This window comes from Acinonyx jubatus, chromosome D4 (assembly GCF_027475565.1).
Source record: "Acinonyx jubatus isolate Ajub_Pintada_27869175 chromosome D4, VMU_Ajub_asm_v1.0, whole genome shotgun sequence".
Classification (NCBI taxonomy): domain Eukaryota; kingdom Metazoa; phylum Chordata; class Mammalia; order Carnivora; family Felidae; genus Acinonyx; species Acinonyx jubatus.
In genome coordinates, this window is record NC_069391.1 from 61,299,447 (window position 1) to 61,320,516 (window position 21,070).

General features: G+C 41.4%; 1 protein-coding gene across 3 annotated transcripts in view; it reads left to right on the plus strand.

Moving 5' to 3' along the window:
- GLDC (glycine decarboxylase) overlaps window positions 1–21,070 on the plus strand; it is a 96,381-nt gene that overhangs the window by 68,556 nt on the left and 6,755 nt on the right. For 2 of the 3 annotated variants that reach the window (XM_027047043.2, XM_027047045.2), the window contains exons 17-22: window positions 5,415–5,540; window positions 6,970–7,119; window positions 8,345–8,457; window positions 9,734–9,875; window positions 12,523–12,634; window positions 19,628–19,723. In XM_027047043.2, the coding sequence (XP_026902844.1) occupies window positions 5,415–5,540; window positions 6,970–7,119; window positions 8,345–8,457; window positions 9,734–9,875; window positions 12,523–12,634; window positions 19,628–19,723 (739 nt within the window). The remainder of the gene's footprint in view (window positions 1–5,414; window positions 5,541–6,969; window positions 7,120–8,344; window positions 8,458–9,733; window positions 9,876–12,522; window positions 12,635–19,627; window positions 19,724–21,070) is intronic. The other variant, XM_053205126.1, reaches the window with a different exon arrangement.

Here is a 21,070-nt window from a genome sequence, read left to right on the forward strand (position 1 = left end):
CTCTAAGCAGCAAAAGAAGATGGTGGAGCAGAGTTCATGGTTCTGCTTCAGTTTTTGCTTTCAGTATGGGAGTCTAGTCTCCAGGGTCCAAACTGCTTGTGGAGCCTGTTTAGGGACCCACAGGTGCTAATGGGCTTGACTGAACTCCACTAATCTCCAGGTAGCAGTGCCTCTAGCAGTTGATCTGACATAGGCTTCAGAGTGTGGCGAATGAGCCTATTTCTGAGGTCTTCATTTTGGTGTTGACCAACACTGAGCGAGAACTTCCACTGAGTTGTGGAGGTGGAGTTCTTAGAGGGAGCAGTGGGTAGGGGTCGGGAGCAGGATAAAAGTGAATGCCCATCCCAGGAGACTTAGAAAAGGGTGCCAGGCTAGTTCTGGTTGCCCAAGTTAGTGGGAGTGCAGAAGCTGGTGGCCCTATCTCAGTCCATTTCTGGGTATATTAAAACTAGAAGATTATTTGTGGCTAGTTGCCTGTATTTTGCAATGGAGAATCTGAAAGCTGTTATACTTCACTTTCAAAAATGGAGGGAAAAAAGAATTTTCTTTCTCCTCCTGTTTATCCATCCTGATTTCACAGGTATGTTTTTTCAAGCCTTTGTCCTAGTTGGGGAGTAGAACTAATTTTCAAAAATCTTTGAAAAAGAGGACATCATTAATTGAATAATTATTCAATCCTGGTTACATACAAGGCACGGTGTGTGCCAGTCCTGAGTTAGATTAAGTGATAAATCAGATAGACACAGTCCCTGACACTCCAAGTTGGGTTTCCTAGTGGTTTTGAATTCTTTAAGTTAGGGAGGAAATGTTAGTTTAGAACTAGAATCATTCTTTGGACCTCAGAGTCTCAGCACTGTCATAGCATCAGAAAGGAAACATTGAAGCTCATGTTATCCAGGGAAAGAATGGCAGGTGACTGACATTAAAAGTTCCCCCTTCTGTTCTTCCTCTGTGGCTTCCATGTATTAAGGTAGCCACTGGAACTCCTTGTTATACTTTCTAACCACTGGGTGTCTGGGGATCCTGGGAAGGGATCCATTCGTTCTGTGTGACCACCTCCATGTTGCCTCCTTTTCCTCATCCTCCTCCTGCCCCTGCTTTATAAAGAGATTTTTGAGATCTGCGTTGTAGTGGTCATGCTAAAATCCAGGTTCCATCAAATCTGTGATGCTCCCCACCCCTTATTGTTTCCAGGTCTCCACTCTGACATCAGGAAGTATCTGTGAATGTCCAGGAGTGGGGGACCAAACCAGAAAGGTCAAGCAGAAAGGATGAAAGAACTTTTGATTGGGCCTGGACAGAGTTCTTCTGTGACTGACAGATCCTTTATGGTTCCTTTTCATTCTCTTTGTGTTTTCCAGTCCTCTCTTCTCTGTCTGTCCCCCTGCATGTGATGTTTCTTGTCTGACCATTGTCCACACTGCTATAACCACAGTGTCATTTTTTCATTCTGAAGGACTGCAGGAAGCTAGCCACTGAAGCTGGGGAAGGGCCGAGGGTGGGAGAGACAGGGAAGGCCACCCAGTCCCTGAGCTTGTAGAAATACAGAACTCTTAAGTTTGGAAATGTTGGCATCCTTTCTAGATTAAAGATTTTAATTAAAGCTGACATTTTCAGTTAGAGAAGAAAATGATTTATTACTCAAATAATCAGGGAGGATTTTTCCATATCAGAAGAGTCTCAGACAGCTGTTCCTGCACAATAGACCCTAATGGAATCCAGTAAAATACATCCTTCTTTTTTGAAAAGGAGTGTGGGGAAATTGTATGCTACAGAACCACCCAAGTCCCTGATGGTTCTCTTATTTCAAGCTGTTTTTTGGCAATTATTTTTCACATTTGCTCTTGGGTTAAATTTCAGAGGTTCCTAAAATGCAACAACCAAGTTCTTGATTTACCAGTTTAATTTGGGGGACTATAAATTTGTTTAACAAACACCAGGGATTGTCTTAAACCCTTTGTAATTAACAACTCAATTTGTTAGTCCAATATTAACTTAGATTTGCTGAGCAGAGATGTGGTCTTTATACAACAGAAAACATTGACCCCACAGAAAATACCAAAAAACATCCCCCAAAATGTATATGGGAGTATTTTTCTCTTCCTAACTGCCTGAGACAAAGTAGTGGCATTTGGTTTTTAGATTTTCTTAGTGGTAAGAATTTGATTTTCCCTCACAAATGAGTACTCCTTCTTAATCCTTCACTCATTCAGCAAGTGTTGGAGAATGAGTTATGGGTTGGGTTTATACCAGGTACATTGGGGAGTTAGAAAAACAGCATCCATCTAAATGGGCATAAATGCTCCAAAGAGGATTTGTTTTATATAAACTAAAGCATCACATCCATTCCCTTGTGACCGCACAATTTTAAAGTGAGGCAAAACCAACATTAAATAAAATTACAGAAAGAAAATACTAAAGTTTCCTAATTTTACATAGAAAAACAGAACTGTATAATAGCAACATATAAATGAGTCACTGACAAAACCGCTGAGACTTTTTCTGCTGCTCCTTATATCAGGATATGTATTAGTTTTCTGTGGCTGCTGTAACAAATTCTTACAAACTTAATGGCTTGAAAAAACAAAAATTTATCTTCTCAGTTATGGAGTCCAGAAGTCTGAAATTGGTTTCCCTTGGCTAAAGTCAAGGTATTGGTAAGGCAGTCTCCTTTGGGAGGATCCATGAGAGAAAATGTTTCTTTGCCTCTCTGGATGCCTCCTGCATTCCTTAGCTTGGGGCCCCTTCTTGCCATCACTCCATCCTCTTGTTCACCCTTCAAATTTCCTGTCATTTTTAAAAGTATTTTTTAAATGTTTATTTTTGAGAGAGAGAGAGAGAGAAAGAGAGTGTGTGTGCACGTGCATGCAAGTTGGGAAGGGGCAGGCAGGGTGGAGACAGAGGATCCAGCAGAAAGCCTGATGTGGGGCTCGAATCCATGAACCACGAGATCATGACCTGAGCTAAAGTCTGATGCTTAACTGACTGGCCACCCAGGCGCCCCCATTCATCATATTTTCTACTTACTTTGTTGTCAAACCTCCACCTGCCTCCCTCTGCTGAGAGTACTGGGGAATGTGTTTAGGGTCCACTGATAATCCAGACAGATTTCAAAATCCTTAATTTCTCATCTCATGAGACTGAAGTTAATCGCATTTTCAAAGTCCCTTTTGCCATAAGGATACATCCATTGATTCTGAGAATTAGAACATGGGCATTTGAAGGGATACTCAGCGTACCATAGGATGGTTTGACATTTTTACCTTGAATATATTTATTTCAGCAGAACTTCCCTGGTATGAATTCTTAATTTAGGCCTTTAGCCAATGTTTTATATTCATTAATTTTTTTTTTTTTTTTTTTTTATTTGAGGGGTGCCTGGTGGCTCAGTCGGTTAAGCGTCCAACTTCAGCTCTGGTCATGATCTTGTGGTCTGTGGATTCAAGCCCCACATCGGGCTCTGTGCTGACAGCTAGCTCAGAGCCTGGAGCCTGTTTCAGGTTCTGTGTTTCCTTCTATTTCTGCTCTTCCCTGCTTGCACTTTGTCTCTCTCAAAAATAAATAAACATTTAAAAAATTTAAAACTTTCTTTTACGCTTAAGTATGGTTGACTGTATTCACTTTTAATGTTTGCCTTTTCCTTTGTGATCAATGTTCTGCCCAGAAGGGATCCTTTTATCCAAAGATCCTTTGGTAAAATAAAAATACCTTATGGGAAAGGACAAGTGTCTCCAGCTTTGGTTCTGAGAAATTAAACTCAATAAAATAGGGGAGCATTCAAACAAGAAAAAGGATTTGAATACAACACTGTATAACCAGCATGAGACAAATAACTGTTCAAAAGAGGCACAAACCTTCTGTCAACAGAAGAGTAACACTTTGCCTCTGGCAAACAGTTGTCTTTGTGTACTCCTGTGCTTTTCTGAAGTAGACACCTTTGCTGTTTTTGAGGAAATACCTGCAGAGCAAAGTTTTCTCTCCATAAGGCCATTTCTGTAATGCCCATCCATTTCTCTTCAAGGGGTTGCAATATTAGTTCTGGGACTTAAAAAAAAAAAAAAAGGAGGATTATTTTCAGGGTGATCATTGTTTCTCCTTATTGCTTTCTTTTGGTAAAACCTCTTGTGATGCCGTTTCCTGCAGTGCAGCATCATCAGATTTATCAGAGCACGTGTGTTCACTTGTGTTCACATGATTTGTAGGAGGAAATGAAAATGATTTAAATCTAGGAATTCTAAAATTGTACCCACCCTCCACCTTCTGTAAGAATTCAACTTATCTTTAAATGTTATCTTAGGCTCTAGCTCTTGAATCACCCTCCCTTGACCTCTTCCACTTGAAACAATACCCCCCTTATTCTGAGTTTCTATGGCACCTGTTTATACATTTACCAGCATTGTCAATGTGCCCAGGACAGGTATTGATTGGTTTTCATGCTTGCTGTATGATTCTCATGGCAATTCATTGCACAGAATAAGCATCCAGTAAATGGTGCCATAATTGGTGTGTCAGCACAGGAAGACCTTGGAATTATGTCTACTGTTATCATCTCTCCTGGATCTCAGCAAAGTGAAGCAGAGAACTGAAGCTGTGATGTGGGCAGTTGGGTCCTAGAGTTTAACTTCTAATCTCATGTTCTTATAAGATACTTTCTACATATAACTGAGACAAGGTCAGAATAAGCACTGACCTGTGTTTTGGTGTGCTGAGATAAGGGAGGACAATACTGATTAATATTATAGGAATCTTTAAAAATTGTTTATTCATCGTTTATTCATTTTTGAGAGACAGAGTGCAAATGGTGGAGAGGCAGAGAGAGAGGGGAACACAATCTGAAGTAGGCTTCAGGCTCTGAGCTCTCAGCACAGAGCCTGATGTGGGGCTTGAGCCTACAAACTGAGATCATGACCTGAGCTGAAGTAAGATGCTTAACTGACTCAGCCACCCAGGTGTCCCTACAGGAATATTTAAAGAGCGGTATTTGTGGATTCAAACAGAACCTGCCCTTTTGGACATTGTTTTACAATACAGTAATAATGAAATTATAGCAGATTTCAGATGTTATGGTCAGTTTATTTTTTTTTTTCAACGTTTATTTATTTTTGGGAGAGAGACAGAGCATGAACGGGGGAGGGGCAGAGAGAGGGAGACACAGAATCTGAAACAGGCTCCAGGCTCCGAGCCATCAGCCCAGAGCCTGACGCGGGGCTCGAACTCAGGGACCGCGAGATCGTGACCTGGCTGAAGTCAGACGCTTAACCGACTGCGCCACCCAGGCACCCCTGTTATGGTCAATTTAAATAAAGCATGTGGCACCTATTTAATCTGTGCTCCAAGCATGTTGTAGGACTTTTCTCTCATGAATAGCCTGGTGATGATTTTTTCTGCTTCCTTCCTTTCATTCCATTCCTAAGGTTTGCCTCATTCCAAAATCAGCACATGGGACCAATCCTGCAAGTGCCCACATGGCAGGCATGAAGATTCAGCCTGTGGAGGTGGATAAATATGGGAATATCGACACAGCTCACCTCAAGGCCATGGTACTAGTCTTCCGCTAAACAGATGGAAGAGGTCTGGGTTGAGAAGAGGTGGTGGGAAGAAGGGACTGGATAGTTTATAGCAACATTGTCTTTCTTTGCATTCTAATTAAAAGACTGCAGTTTCTCCTGAATGGGTCTGGGGAAAATGGCATAAAATCAGAAAACCTGTCTCTGTAAGAAAAATAAAAAGCAACAGTCACATTTTTGGTCCAGAATAAAACCGAACATAGTCTACTTTACCTCTTCCTTAACCAGTCAGGGACAAGGTCCTTTAAACTGAAATCCTATTCTCTTAATTCGTGCATATGTAAGAAACTGAATGAATTATTCATGGTCATAGTAAGGCTACTCCTTGTAGGGCCTGCCTGTCTCCTTCTGCCCACCTTCCCCCTTCTTCCCCTATTAATAACCAAACAGGCAGTCACAGTTGTTCTCAATCTTTGTGCTGGGAATTAAAACATACATGTAGATTTTATAAATGTGTGTGACTGTCCCAGCCATTACCTGCTGAATTTGGGGCGGCATTCCACTCCTTTCTGCAACACCAACCCCTCACTCCCAACCTCCCAACCTCCAGGAAGAGGTTGCCTAGCAACTGTATCTGCTTTCCACTGGTGGACTGGAGGCTGCATCTTAAGAGGGAAGGAAATCAGTTGGATAGCAATGTGATTTTGTCAAGGTTATTAGGCATGGAGACAGAAACTTCATGTAACTGCCTTCAAAGGAAGCTGAAAATAGCACTGTTAGTCTCTCCCAACCATCCCCACCTATTCAGCACCCCACAAAGTTTTTACCCACAGATATTCTGGGGCAGTGCTTGTAATTACTAAGTTTCCCCAATATAGGATATGACCTTTAATTTTTTTTTTTTTTTTTTTATTTCCATACGAGCTTGCTCTGAGTCACTGGCCAAAAAAAACCCCAGGAATATGCCTTTTATATGTTTGCTTTCTGTGAAAAGGAAACATGAGGGAGATTTTTTTTTTTTTTAAATCAGAGCAGAACACTTCTTGTGGGAATTCTAATTTCAACAGAATGAGAGGGAAAGGGAATAAGGGTGGATATGGCAAGATGAGCAGAGAGAGATTAACTGTGAGAATAGACATGTCCATAACGAAAAAGATCTGAAGTAATTATTGAGATGACTAAAACCAAAGGAAAACCTAGGAGAGTTGAGCCCAAAATACCCAACTTCCAAACAGTTTTTTGGTCTTGATCATGGAGACTTAGTTTGAAGGGATTTTGTTGTTTCTTTGGAATGACTTAGGAAAGGAGTAATGGATTTTATTGTCATCATAGTTTGAGACAATTCTAGAAATGAAAAGACCAAAAAAATTACCTTTCCTAATCCTGTAAGGTAAAAGCAATGGTTTGGGCAACAAATAAACAGTTCCTCTTCTGTCTCCCTCTGCCCTTTTCTATCCCATAGGTGGATAAACACAAGGAGAACCTGGCAGCAATCATGATTACATACCCATCCACCAATGGGGTGTTTGAAGAGAACATTGGTGATGTGTGTCACCTGATCCACCAACATGGAGGACAGGTCTATCTAGATGGGGCAAATATGAATGCACAGGTGAGCAACAGAAGAGGGACTCCCTGAGAAAGTGACAGAAAAATATTATTTTCCTCTGATTTCTTGACAATTGTCTTAAAACATGATACTGAATTCAGAAATGAGGTTGACTTTCTGTATTGCCAACTTCAAGGAAAGTACCACAATTTCACTGAGATCAGATTTGAAGGGGGCAATAGGGGAGGTTGGGGGAGATAAAAAGGTTGACAGGAAGCATGGAATAAACTGAATGTCAGAGTGTTTGATCTCTCTTGGGTGCTACAGCTATGAAGGTCTCCTGACTCCCTACGGAAATTCACACCCATGTTCTAGCCACTGGTGGATATTGATCTCCCATGGCAATGGACAAGTCCTTAATCTGGCTTCAATTTCATCAGTGTAAAATAGCTGAATGGTTCTGTCCCTGAAGGGCCAATCCTAACTGTGTTTGTTGGGGGTGGGGTGTAATGTGCACCTCTCTGCAAATGCTGTAGGGGTTCATTGGAGCAGAAGTTTCAGTTTCAGAGTTTTCTTAACTTCTTTGTCATTATTTTGTGATTGTGGGTTGTTTGTTGTTTGTTTGCTGTTTGTTTGTTTGTTGTTTTGTTTTGCTTTACCATTTCAAACTCTTTCTGCTTTTCTTTGCTTCTTTCTGATTCCCTTTGTAAGTATAGTTGACAGATTGTCTATTGCTAAGAGTTCAGGAATGCACTCTTTATGTTTGGCACTTAATTATGTTCAAAATTAGCCCTAATGCCTAAGTGGCAGGAAGGCCTGTTGTGACTGGTATTAGGGTGGTCTCAGGAAAACTTCCTTCCTTTCTTCGCCTTGGTTCAGCATCCTATCAGGTAGCCTTCCAGTCTCTTTCATTGGGGTACCCAAAATGCATGATGCTCAAAGCCAACCATGCAGGGGAAGTAGCATTGCTGGTCTGAATGTCATCTGTTTCTGCAGCAAGGAGGTACTTCCCTTTTGCTCATGGTGTTTCCTCTCCTCAAATCTGTATTTTGAAATCTAAATTAGGCTAAATGGTCAATTGCTGTTTCCACAGAAACCATAAGCCAGGCTGCTTATGGGATGTCAGATTTTGAATGTGGAACTCTTCCGGTATTAAGAACATTTCTGTGAACAGTGCTGCCTGCCTTTCCTCTGAGAGGAGAAACTGCAGCAAATAGCATGGCTGCCTTTCCAGAATATCCTTGCAAGCTCTTGACTTTTGCTTTTGGCTCTGTTCCCTTTGTGGTAGGTGGGAATCTGTCGTCCTGGAGATTTTGGGTCTGATGTCTCACACTTAAATCTTCACAAGACCTTCTGCATTCCCCACGGAGGAGGTGGCCCTGGCATGGGGCCCATTGGCGTGTGAGTTCCGGGCTGCTCATTTCAGGATGGTTTTGGAGACTGAGAATGAAAGAATGGCCCCAAGTTTGCTGTTCTTCTCATCGAGGTCTTCAAGTGTCATGGACACCGTCATATCTAGTCCTTCTTTAGGGGCTGGAGAGAAGCAGTGAGAGGGGTGATAACTTAGACTTCCAAGATGTTTTCTCTCTTTTTTTTTTTTTTTCTGTCTTTTAAAAAAAGAAATCAGCTGTTGGTTACATTGAAAGTGAATTATCAACAACCAAAGGAACTTATAGTAGAAAAGTGCTTGCCTGGGGCTGGGGAGCAGGGGATGGGTAGGGAGAGGTTGGTAAAGGGTACAAACTTTCAGCCGTAGATGTTTGACCTGGTGATTTAGTTGATAACACTATATTGTATAATTGAAATTTGTAAGAGAGTAGAACTTAAGTGTTCTCAGGAAAGAAAAAAAGAAAGAAAGAAAGAAAGAAAGAAAGAAAGAAAGAAAGAAAGAAAGAAAGAAAAGAGAGGGAAGGAGAGAGGGAAAAAGGAAGGGAAAGGAAGCAGTGAATTGGATATAAGGTGTTGAACCCTTTGCAGCCTGAACTCTGATTACATCTGAGATAAGCAGGAAACAAACCTTGTTACTGGAATAATTGGATGAGATCATAATAGCACTAAAGGAGTATCTTGCAGCTGTTGATAACTTTTTACACTGAAATTGAATCATCTTGTGAAGATGATGCTGATCAGCCATTTCCTGAGTTTCTTAAGTTTTCTAAACATGGACCAAAGGTCCCAGTCTTCAGATTGTTGGGAGTCTGGCCCTCTTGCTTTTTATTATTATTATTATTTATAGTAAGTGGGGGCACTTCAGTGCCTTAGATATGCAGGAGGCGGCTGAGTAGCATTCATAGGCTGGCCTCTGATGTGCAGGCCCTGTGGCTCCTCAGAAGCACCCTCTATCCCTTAGATGCCTTGGGAAAGAGTGTGGGGCAGGGAGGTCTCCACATCCTGGTGAGTCCATGAATCCACAAGCTATTTCATGGCTGCCTACATGAAATCTGCCAAATCCTCTGCCACAGTTCTCCGGTGAGCTGCTGGGACACTGATGGCTGGTGAGGAGGAAGAAGAATGGAACACTTCCTGAACATCTGTCTCTTAGCAGGCGTCAGATCCCTTCTGCTCTGAGTTTCTCTACTAGGAATAGAGCTTCTCAAGAGGGCCCAGCACTTACTTGTGTGTTTGGTTGGTCTGGATCTTTTTGATATCTTCTGAATTTGTGCTTGAAAAAATACAGGAAGAAGCATCTTGCTCCTTTTCTGCCCAATCATCCGATCATTTCAGTAAAGCCATGTGAGGATAACCGGCCTGTGGGTACTGTCAGCGCAGCCCCATGGGGCTCCAGTTCCATCCTGCCCATTTCATGGGCTTACATTAAGGTGAGGCCTGTGACTGTGTTAGGCCGGTGGGGGATGTGATATGTGGGTGGGAAACTAAGTCTATAGACTTTCTTCTTGACTTAAAAATGAAGTCCGTGATCTGAGATGGAGTTCAGTGAACATTGCTGACTTGGGTGGAAGAAACCTTCTTAAAAAGATCAGCTAAAATTTATTTCATCTCTTCATTATGCTTCCTTGGAGCTCTCATAGTGAGTTTACCATTAGAGAAACTGACATGCCAGATGTGTTTTCCAGACAAAGTTCCATGAGTCATATGGATATTCTGGTTGCATCATTTGATTTCCTGTAGGATTTGTATAGCCCCTTGCAAGTGAAAAACAGTGCACATACTAATTATTACAGAAGGTTGAAATCCTAGGATAAATTTTAGAAATCTCATTTTGGCTTAGATTTCTTATGAGCCTGGAGGGTAAGATGAAAAAGTAGCAGAAATTTGCTTATCTGGTGGTTTCCCTAAGCTCTTTGCTCTTTAGAGTCTGTGGAACTGTAATTCTCTGGGGTAATTAAACTTTGTTAGAGAACAGCTTTCCTTCCTTTGTGTTCTCCAAAAAAACACTAGGGCCATAGTTTATTTTATACAGCTCTTGTTCAAACTGGCCTGCCTACCTCCTGGGCTAAGACTGTACATTGGACAGGAACACTTGTTCAGTGGCTAATTAGAACAGCCTTCCCAAACTGTCTTCCCTCCTTAAAGGAGGGTGAAACAAGACTCTCAAACTCAGCTGTGCAAATCATGTTGGATGACTCTCTGGGGCTGGCTGTTACTCTTTAACAGTGTGGCATTTATGATTCTTAATGAAAACTTTCTGGGAAGCAGAAACAACAATTCTGTACCCCGGAGACTAAAACCTGCTTTTAAAAATGATACTTGAGTTATTTTACAGGCAGTAACAACAAAAACAATCATAGTAAAGGTCTGCTTCTTTGCAAACAGAATCTTATTCCCAGGTTCCTTTTGGTCCCTAGATCATGTAAACGTGGGTTATTATGGATGTGTTTGGGTTGGAGATGATTTCCCACATTTAAAAAGTAAATGCCCCCAGGCTGGTTTGGCCATATGCCAGGAGTACCAGACAGAACCTCAGATAACAATGAAGTAAAGTAAATTTAAAAATACCCCTCTGGGGGCGCCTGGGTGGCGGAGTCGGTTAAGCGTCCGACTTCAGCCAGGTCACGATCTCGCGGTCCGGGAGTTCGAGCCCCGCGTCAGGCTCTGGGCTGATGGCTCGGAGCCTGGAGCCTGTTTCCGATTCTGTGTCTCCCTCTCTCTCTGCCCCTCCCCCGTTCATGCTCTGTCTCTCTCTGTCCAAAAATAAATAAAAACGTGGAAAAAAAAATACCCCTCTGACTTTGACCCCTCTCTTTGTTTCATGCTGTTGTTACTTGCCACCTGGGCATTAGAACTACCTTCTTTTCCTACTGCAGCCCATTGTGGACACTCCCTATAGGACTGCAAGATTCTACAGAAGAGCCAGAATCATCTTATGGTTTCCTTTTGCCTCTACTTCTCAGTCTTACTAGCCTACACAGAATTCTTAGGGGATTTATCCCAAAACACACATTCTTAGGCCCAATCCCAGAGAAAATCAAATTCAGCATATGACTGCGTAGGGCTTTGACCATCAAGCTTCCAAGTGATTCTGGTGCATGAGTGGAGAGACATGGCTGGCTGAACCAAATCCAAGTTCTTTGTGGCAAAGGTTCCAGGCTTGCAAGAAGTTGTCACAACCCACCAACCTCTATAGTAACCTCCAGACTGCAACCATGTGCCTTTACCTCTACACCTTGGTTTTGGCCATTCTTCTCAGCTGGAGTGTCTTCCCCATTCTTTTGTTTCACCAAATTCTACCCATTTGTAGATTTCCACTCAAGTACTAACTCTTACTCTGGGAACCCTTCTTTTCCAGCCAGGCAAGATGTGTCCTTTCCTTCCTTTGGACTTTGGTGTCTCTATTTTTTATTTGATGCTTTCTCATTTGCTTTATATTAGTTATGTATTTAATACATATTAATCCCCATCATACATGAGGTATTCTGGGAAGAATGTAGGCAATAAAAATTGATGCAGTCTTGATTTTAAGCTCTTTGCTGGTGTTGATGTTCACCTGGTATAATCACAGGGACCTAGGAACCACCAGAACAGGGTAAGATCAAGCCTGGCCGTTGTTAAATGTATAAATAACTCTGACTATGGTCAATTGGAAGACAAACCATACCAAATTGATTCAGTGAGGATTTTGGTCAATATCCCATTAGACTCCTGGCAATTATCAAGATAATCTCAAATGCATAAACAAACAAAAACATTCCCAAATGAGTGTAGTCTAAGTTTCTTTTTCCTCTTTAGGTAACATAATAGTCAGCAATCAATTTTGCCTCTGTTACTTTGTTCCGTGTTGTTACTTTGTTATTACTTTGTTATTTTTATAAGAAATACAAAGTTATGTTCAAAGGAGAAAACCAAAAATCATTTCAGCATCAGAGAAGACTGGAAGACATCTTTGTTGGGATTGACACTGGGCTGACTCCCTTTGAGGGTGGGATTTACTTGGGTGTGTCTTTCATTAGTTAGTGCGCCTTGGGTTTAACCTGTTCCATGGCTGGTGACTCTTTCTCTCTGTTGCAGATGATGGGAGGCAAAGGCCTTAAACAGGCCACAGAAATTGCTATATTAAATGCCAACTACATGGCCAAGCGATTAGAAAAACACTATAGAGTCCTTTTCCGGGGTGCAAGAGGCAAGTATCAACCACAGTCTACTATCACCTTGGTTTTTTTCTTGACCAGGTTTGACCTAGTAAATGTTTTCTGTGGTGGGTAGGAAATTTTCGTTTCTTTGCATATATAAATCATAGTTATTGGAAATAACTTCAATTGAGTGAACAGGTTAGGAGTATCACTATTTGCAAGGCTGTGTGATGCAGTAGCCTACACAGCCCAGGTCAACAAGGAGCCCACAGCATGGGGAGATGTATATATAAATACCATGCACTCTTAACCTCACAAGTGCTATGGGAATGGCTCCAGAAGAGTGGAGTAATTCAGACTGGGCAGAGGAAGTGCAGAATAGTTGGGAGAGCCTTCTGGGAGGAGACACTTGAGATGAGCCTGGAAAGGAGAGTATCAGACCCCAGTAAACAGAAATACTGGAACAAGAAAGAATTGTGTAGGTGGTGAGAAGCTTGTTGGGGGGTTGTTGAATAGGAGGAAGGAGAGCAGATGAAGGTGAAGTTGGAGAGGCCAACTTGAAGTCTTGGAAGGCTCTTGACTTTACCCTTGATGACAGCCATGAAAGGTTTTTTGAGTAGCGGAGTGACAGGATTAAGAGAAGGTTAAACTCATTTCAAAAATGGCAAGGGAAGAAGATCCTATTAGAAGTAGGATCAATAGGGCTTAGTTACTGATTAATTAAATGTGAAGTGAAATTCTATGTAAGCCTTTTATGCTTATAATAGAGGAACAGCAGAGAGAATAATAGTAGGGGAACCAAGTCATCCTGGAAGTGATAGGAGAGGATGGAGCCAGATAGCTTTGCAGAAATTTGGCTTAGGCACAGAATCTAAGAGCAGACTCTTGGAAATGGTGAAACTCAAGGAAAGAGTGTTGAGAAACCATAGCAAAGCCCTGCAAGCAGATGGCTACCTTAAGAGGGATGTGGCACCTGGATGGCTCAATTGGTTAAGCGGCCAACTGTTGATGTCAGCTCATGTCATAATCTCACAGTTCATGAGTTTGAGCCCTGTGTCGGCTTCCATGCTGACAGTGTGGAGCTTGCTGGAGATTCTCTCTCTCCCTCTCTCTCTGCCCCTTCTGCAGTCTCTCTCTCTCTCTCTCTCTCTCTCTCAAAATAAATTAAAAAAAAAAAAAAGGCAGGATGAGCATAGGGGACTCCAGTGAGAGGACTCGACTCCCTGCTTGAGGCAGCTGTAGGACCCTGCAGCATTTGTCACAATGCCTCTCCCTAGAGAAGCCCCTGCTTGTCCTGCCTGCCTCTGTTCTGGCCTCACACCTCCTCCCTGAAGCCTCTTTTTCCTGGTGGAGAGAACTTCTCCCTCCTCTTGGCTCCCTCTGCTACTGAGGATTTCTCCCACTCAGTTTATTGTCTGGCTCTGTCCATCAGACTTGAACTCCTTCAGGGTAAAGACTGTGCCTGCTTCCATTCTCGAGCACCAATCCCTGGCATCATGCCTGCCCCAGTACAAATGTATTGCACAACAGGGAGAGACAGAATGATGTTCTGATAGGAGTCTTAAAAGAATATTTGCCTGTAACAATTAGCAATCCTTTGGTCACCTTTGAAAGAATTGGAACAAAAATGGTAAGGCAGATGCCAAACCGCAATGAGCTGAGAATGGATTGAGGGTGGGGAGGACAAAGGAGAAGCAGTCATGGTTTGGGGGAGTTTGGTGGTAAAGCAGGGGTACATGTGGAAGCTATTTCAGTAAGATGCAGTTTTGTTTTGAAATCAGTAGAGGATTTAAAACTGCCAGAGAAATGGCTTTGAAGAGGGAAGAGTGAAGCTACAATAGAGGAAATAGTAGATGGGGGAACAAAGTTATACTGGAGGTAATAGGAGGAGATGGCCCTAAGACACACAGCACATTGGCTGTGAGCACAGAATTGGAGATCAGGGACAGATGGGGACTTGGAGCTTGGAGCAGACAGACAGCAGCATGCCCAGACCTGGGCCACAGGATGAGACCTCACTTTGGCTCTTGATTTCTCCAGCTCAGGCAGAGTATACATCTGTCATCTTTAATTTAAAGGCTGGTCTTGCCTTAAAAATATGTATCCAAAGACGTGGTTCTATAGTTTGAAAACAGGAAAGAACTAAATAGCCAGAAGCTCTAAATAACCAGAATGCTCCCTAGAGATTAGGAAAAAAAAATTGTGGGCAATATGTCTCTAAGCAACACAACAAAATGCTTCTGAAGTGGGTATTAACCTACAAGAGCTACTAATTAATTCAAATATAGCTCCTGCTCTGTGAAATGCATCCTGTTATGTATTGGCCTTCAGGATAAGTTTAAGTATTTGTTTTGTCTGATTATATAAGTAATATGTATATGCTCAACATGGAAAATTTGGAAAATTAAAAATCTGAGGAAGAAAATGTAAATGATTCATGGTTTTGGTAAGCAGACATAACCACTATTAATATTTCACTGTATTCCTTCTCATCTTACTTTTAGACCATTGAGCCAGTATTACAGTTTGTGTCCTGTTTTTTAATTTTATCTTATATTGTGATCATTTCCCCATGTCGTTAAGTGTTCTTTGAAAGAGGCTACATTGATTCATTTGTTTGGATATACCAGGATTCCACGAATTCTGTCATGTTTTCCCCTTAGTCATTTGCATCTGTAACATGCTGCAATGGATATCTTTTACTTAGATTTTTAAAAAAACATCTCTGATTATTTCCTTAGAGCTGCAGAAGAGAAATTATCTCAGAGTGTGAATACATTTAAGCTCTTGGTACATGTGCCCTGGTTATCCCCATAGGTGCCAATTTATTTCACTCTCATAGCATATGAAGTGACCATCATGCTGGGGACCAGTGAACACCAAGTGCCAGGCTGGAAAAAAACCCACAAACCGAAACCAAAATATCTTTCCCAATCCGGTGGCTGGAAAACGGTATTTTTGTTTTAATTGACAAGGTTTATAGGTCCCCCCCCTTGTTTATTATTTTTTAAAGAAAAAATTTTTAATGTTTATTTTTGAGGGGGGGAGGAGGGACACACAGAGAGAGAGAGGGAGACACAGAATCTGAAGCAGCTCCAGGCTCTGAGCTGTCAGCACAGAGCCCAATGTGGGGCTTGGACTCATGAACTGTGAGATCATGACCTGAGCTGAAGTCAGACACTTAAATGACTGAGCCACCAGGGGCCCCATGTTTATTATTTTTTAAATGTAGTTGAAACTTCCTTGTGATTAGCTTAATTTGATAATTTCATTGAGACAATTCACATATCACACAAATCACCCACTTTAAATGTACAACTCACTGATTTTTAGTATGTTCACAGACTTGTGTAAATGCAAACTTTCATTTTTAAAGAGTCCATGTGATCTGGACTACATGGGGATTGGTGGCAATCCAGGAGAGAGGAAAGTGAACAAAGCAAGTGTTTCTCAGGTGCCTAACCACGTGCTTAGTGTTTGAGTGACTGCTTTAAAAACAGCAACTGTCTCAGTCCTAGGGGATTTGCAGCACAAAATGATAGATCCAGTTTCCGTTTGTTTTGACATTTTATCCCAGAATCAAATAATGAATTGTATTTCTCATCCCACACAGAGATGTATTGGTAATTACAGACCTTGTCACCTAATCCAAAAGTTCATGAAATCAAAAATTGTCTCATATTTGGTCTGGTAAACACATTTATTCTTGGACCTAAAGAAGAATTATCATTGTACCTCCTGAGGGCCCAAAATAGAAATGTTCTTAATAAGCACATTGTATTCCAAAATGTCTAATGGCAATATTAGAAGACTATTATTCATCTTAATCATATTTACTAGCTCTATATAAGACATTGTAATTACAGATGAATATGAGGCAATAATTTTAATGAACTCCAGTCTTCCCTTTATGAACCATTTTTTTGAGAGATTTGAAAACCCCAGCTGAACTGTTGAGGTTTAGGGTTTTGTGAAGCAAGGGAGTGACAGGCAAGAATTGGGAAGGGAAAAGCAGTAGTATTTAGGATGAGGAAGGAAAGGAATTACCTCAGGTAAGATAGTATATTTTTATTTATTTATTTTTTTATTTGTTTATTTTTAAAACATTTTTTAATGTTTATTTATTATTGAGAGACAAGAGCATGAGCATGGGAGGGACAGAGAGAGAGGAGGAGACACAAAACCCGAAGCAGCCTCCAGGCTCTGAGCTGTTAGCACAGAGCCTGACGTGGGGCTTGAACTCACAGACTGTGAGATCATGACCTGAGCCGAAGTCTGATGCTTAAACGACTGAGCCACCCAGGCGCCCCAAGATAGTACATTTTTAAAGGAGGAATTTAAAAAATTCACAGCTGTCTACTCATGTGGGAGGCTAAACTCACTGATGAAAATGGAGTTCCTTTTAGTGGAGGCGGCAACTTTGTTACTATCCCAATGTTTCATTTATGTTTTAATTTTTTCAGTGCCTATCCCCTATGGCCTCAGACAAACCTAATGCTGCCTGGAAATTTCTGTTATGAGTTGGTTTCCCAGTGGCCTTTACCGGCAGACATGGACTTCATGGAATGGTCTTTCATGTCCCAGGCAAGGAAGTGAGCCTCCTGAGGCCAGAGGCTCTGCCTAGCCGACCTCATTCCCATGGAAACATTCAGTTTTGATTCTATTAGTTATGGTCTCTGGATTGCAACTGAAAAGCTTGACTAAGCATTGATTGCTCACCTAAGCCTTAAAGAGTAATTAGCTAGTGAGTTCCACATATCTCTAGGTAGTCATTCTGAGGATAGGAGTTGGAGGAAAGGTGTTCCAAATTTAGAGCCACGCCACTTTTATTTTGTTTTTTTGTCACCCCCTCCCTCTTCTCCCTGTTCCTTTGACTTGGTATCTTTTCAGACTCTCAGCTATAGCCATGGTTAGGCCCAGGAGAAATACCTACTCAGTGAAAATTAAACCTTGTGCTGATCAGTGTATACAATTTCTACTTCAGATTGCCCTGATTTACCACATACCACAGAAGGTTTGTGTACCTCTTCTCCTTAAAAACTACAAACACAGATGAACATCTTGGGATTTAGCCTCCAACAGCCACCAAGTTTCAATTTCATCCCTTTCAGAGCTCAGAGAGATATGCTAAAATTCTACCGTTTCCATTTGAACACATTAGAATATGGATTTAGAAAATAACATCTGAACCTCATTTCAGAAATGGAGCTCTTCCCAAACCGCCTGGTTGTGGTGAGGACACTGCAGATGTAGTCTTTGTGTTAGTGCTAGGCTGGGCTCCGCGTGATGGGGCCTTTCAGCTGTTACTGAACTTCTTGGAAGACAGCCCTCTGCCTGCCAGCAACAGTGACTTTCCTTTTCCTCCATGATGTGTCCCTCCCCTCTTCATCTCCTGCCCACTGAGTGCCCTTTAGAGCAGTGAACTTCATTACCCTTCTTTCTTGTGTCACTGTCACAGCGCCGGGTGGCTGCCAGAGGCTCAGAGAAGAAAGGTCAAAGGTTGAGGCTGGGCTCCCAAAATGGGGTGGGGATAATGGGTATTTAGGATTCCTGCACTTAAATGATCTCCACCGCCTCCCCACCCCCACCCCACCCTCACCCCTGAACATTCCAACTGGGCATTCCTTTTAAGCACTTTTTGCCCCTGACTTTACCTAGCTATGAATATAACTTCCCACTTTTGAATCACACTCCTCACAAATTTAATTTCCATCATTGTTAGAATATTTTATAATATTCAGTGACAGTATATTTAAAGCTTGAGGCTCTCATACTTGATTTTCTCACAAAATCAGTCCTTTCTTATTTATTCATTACATAAGAAGCAGAGCAGTTATGGATGATTTCAGAAGCTGTTTAGTGACTGGAGCAACTCTTCTCAGGCTTGAGGAATTATCTGCCCCATGTATCTGTAAGTAGATTCCTTGTTTGCTGAAAGGAAAGTAGGTTAGGAAGTAATACATTATTGTCTCATCTACAGATACTTTCCTAGAAGGAAATTCATCAGATTTGGGGCCACAGAATTTGGGAAGCCCCCAGAACTGTTGTTCTATATTAATGAAAATGCTGACTTCATTGATGGTTTATTCCTGCTGATGGGTCAAACAGGTTGTGCTGGGGAGATTGTGACCTGGGCCTAGAGAGGAAACCAGCTTACAAACTAGAGCAAAGTGAACTGACTCCCACAGACTTTGGTTTCATCTTCTTGCCACCTGTGGTGTGCTGTTTGACAGCCCCGATTTCTAATAATCAGCCTGAAGCCTGAAACCAAACCCTCAAAAGCCCCTCTGAAGAATCTCATACAATTATGTATGTGACTTAGAGATACATGTTCTGTATATAATTACATTCACACAGATGAAACAGTTATTTGATGCTGGGGCAGAGTTATGGAGAATGGTATCAATGGACCTTTGGCTCTAGAGATATTTTGTATAAAAGGGTCAGGCCTGTGTGATGACATGTTTAACTATTGCAAATAGATTTTATATCATCAGAGTTGAAAGAATCTCATCCCCAGGAATCTCAGTCAAATGTTCCAGCAACGCACTGGCACCAAAGTTCCACCTCCCATCAGCCTCTTGCCTTGTGTGTGTTGTGCACTAAGGACTGAACACATTGGCTTGACATGTTAAAATTTTATTTTTATAATCACTTTTATATTTTATAATTATTTTTTACATAATTTTTTAAGTTTATTTATTTTGAGAGAGAGGTTGAGAGAGTGTGTGTGTGCAGGGGCGGGGCAGAGAAAGGGAGACAGAATCCCAAGTAGGCAGCACAGTGCCCAATGTGGGGCTCAAACTCACAAATGGTGAGATCATGACCTGAGCTGAAGTTGGACGCTGAACAGACTAAGCCACCCTGGTGCCCCTATAATTATAGTTATTAATAAAAGTAAATGAGGTCTTTGTTGCCACCTATAAACTTCCAAGTTACCATGGCATCTTGGGCCTTGTTGATATGCATTACAAAGCTGATTTGTACATTTGCTTGGGCAAAACAAGCTGATGGTAATCTTGAACTGAAACAATTTCCCACAGGTTATGTGGCTCATGAATTTATTTTGGACACAAGACCTTTCAAAAAGTCTGCAAATATTGAGGCTGTGGATGTGGCCAAGAGGCTTCAGGATTATGGTGAGTGATCCTCTGGGAAAAAACCCTCATAGGGCATCTAAGGTTTTTGACATTCATGCTAGCTATGGGCGACTTCCTCAAGGCACAAAACAAACATGCAGGCACCACAATAAACTGGTCCGTAGGATAAATGGTGAGCACAGGATTCTGGGTAAACTTCAAAGTGATAGAGAAAAACGTGCCCTATGACTGCATTGGTACTACCCTTCAAAAGATATTAAATCAGCATCTTGAATCCATTGGCATTCAAGAAAAGTCTTTATAGTTAAAAGAATTTAAAATCCCAAAGAAAATGGTTTTTGTTCCCTAGTTTCTTTCTTTTTTTTCATTTTAATTTTTAAATTTTAATTTATATTTGTTTCAGGTGTACAATATAGTGATTCAACACTTACATACATACTCAATGTCCATCATGATAAGTGTACTCTCTAATCCCCATGACCCATTTCACTCATCCCCCCCACCCATCTCCCTTCTGGTATCCATTACTTTGTTCTCTCTAGTTAAGAGTCTGTTTCTTTGCCTTTCTCTTTTTTTACCCCCTTTGTTCATTTGTGTTCATTTCTCAAGTTCCACATATGAGTGAAATCATATGGTATTTGTCTTTCTCTAATTTATTTTGCTTAGCATTATACTCTCTAGTTTCATCCATGTTATTGCAAATGGCAAGATTTCACTATTTTTATGGCTGATATTCCACTGTGCATGTATATGTGTATATAATATATATGCCATCTTCTTCATCCATTTATCAGTTGGTAGACCTTTGGCCTCTTGCCATAATTTGGCCATTGTTGATACTGCTGCTATAAACATCGGGGTGCATGTATCTCGTTGCATCAGTATTTTTGTATTCTTTGGGTAAATACTTAGTAGTGCAATTGCTGGATCATAGGGATAGAGTAGTTCTATTTTTAACTTTTTTTTTACATTTTTTTTAACGTTTACTTATTTTTGAGACAGAGAGAATGAATGGGGGAGGGTCAGAGAGAGAGGGAGACACAGAATCCGAAACAGGCTCCAGGCTCTGAGCTGTCAGCACAGAGCTCGACACAGGGCTCGAACTCACGGACCGTGAGATCATGACCTGAGCTGAAGTCGGACGCTTAACCAACTGAGCCACCCAGGCGCCCCTCTATTTTTAACTTTTTGAAGAACCTCCATACTGTTATCAGAGTGACTGCCCTATTTTGCATTACCACCATCAGCTACCATCAGTGCAAGAGGATTCCTTTTTATCCACATCCTCTCAAACACTTGTTTCTTGTGCCTTTGATTTATGTCATTCTGACAGGTGTTTGTTAATATTGTGCAGTTTTTTTTTTTAAGTATATCTATTTTGAGAGA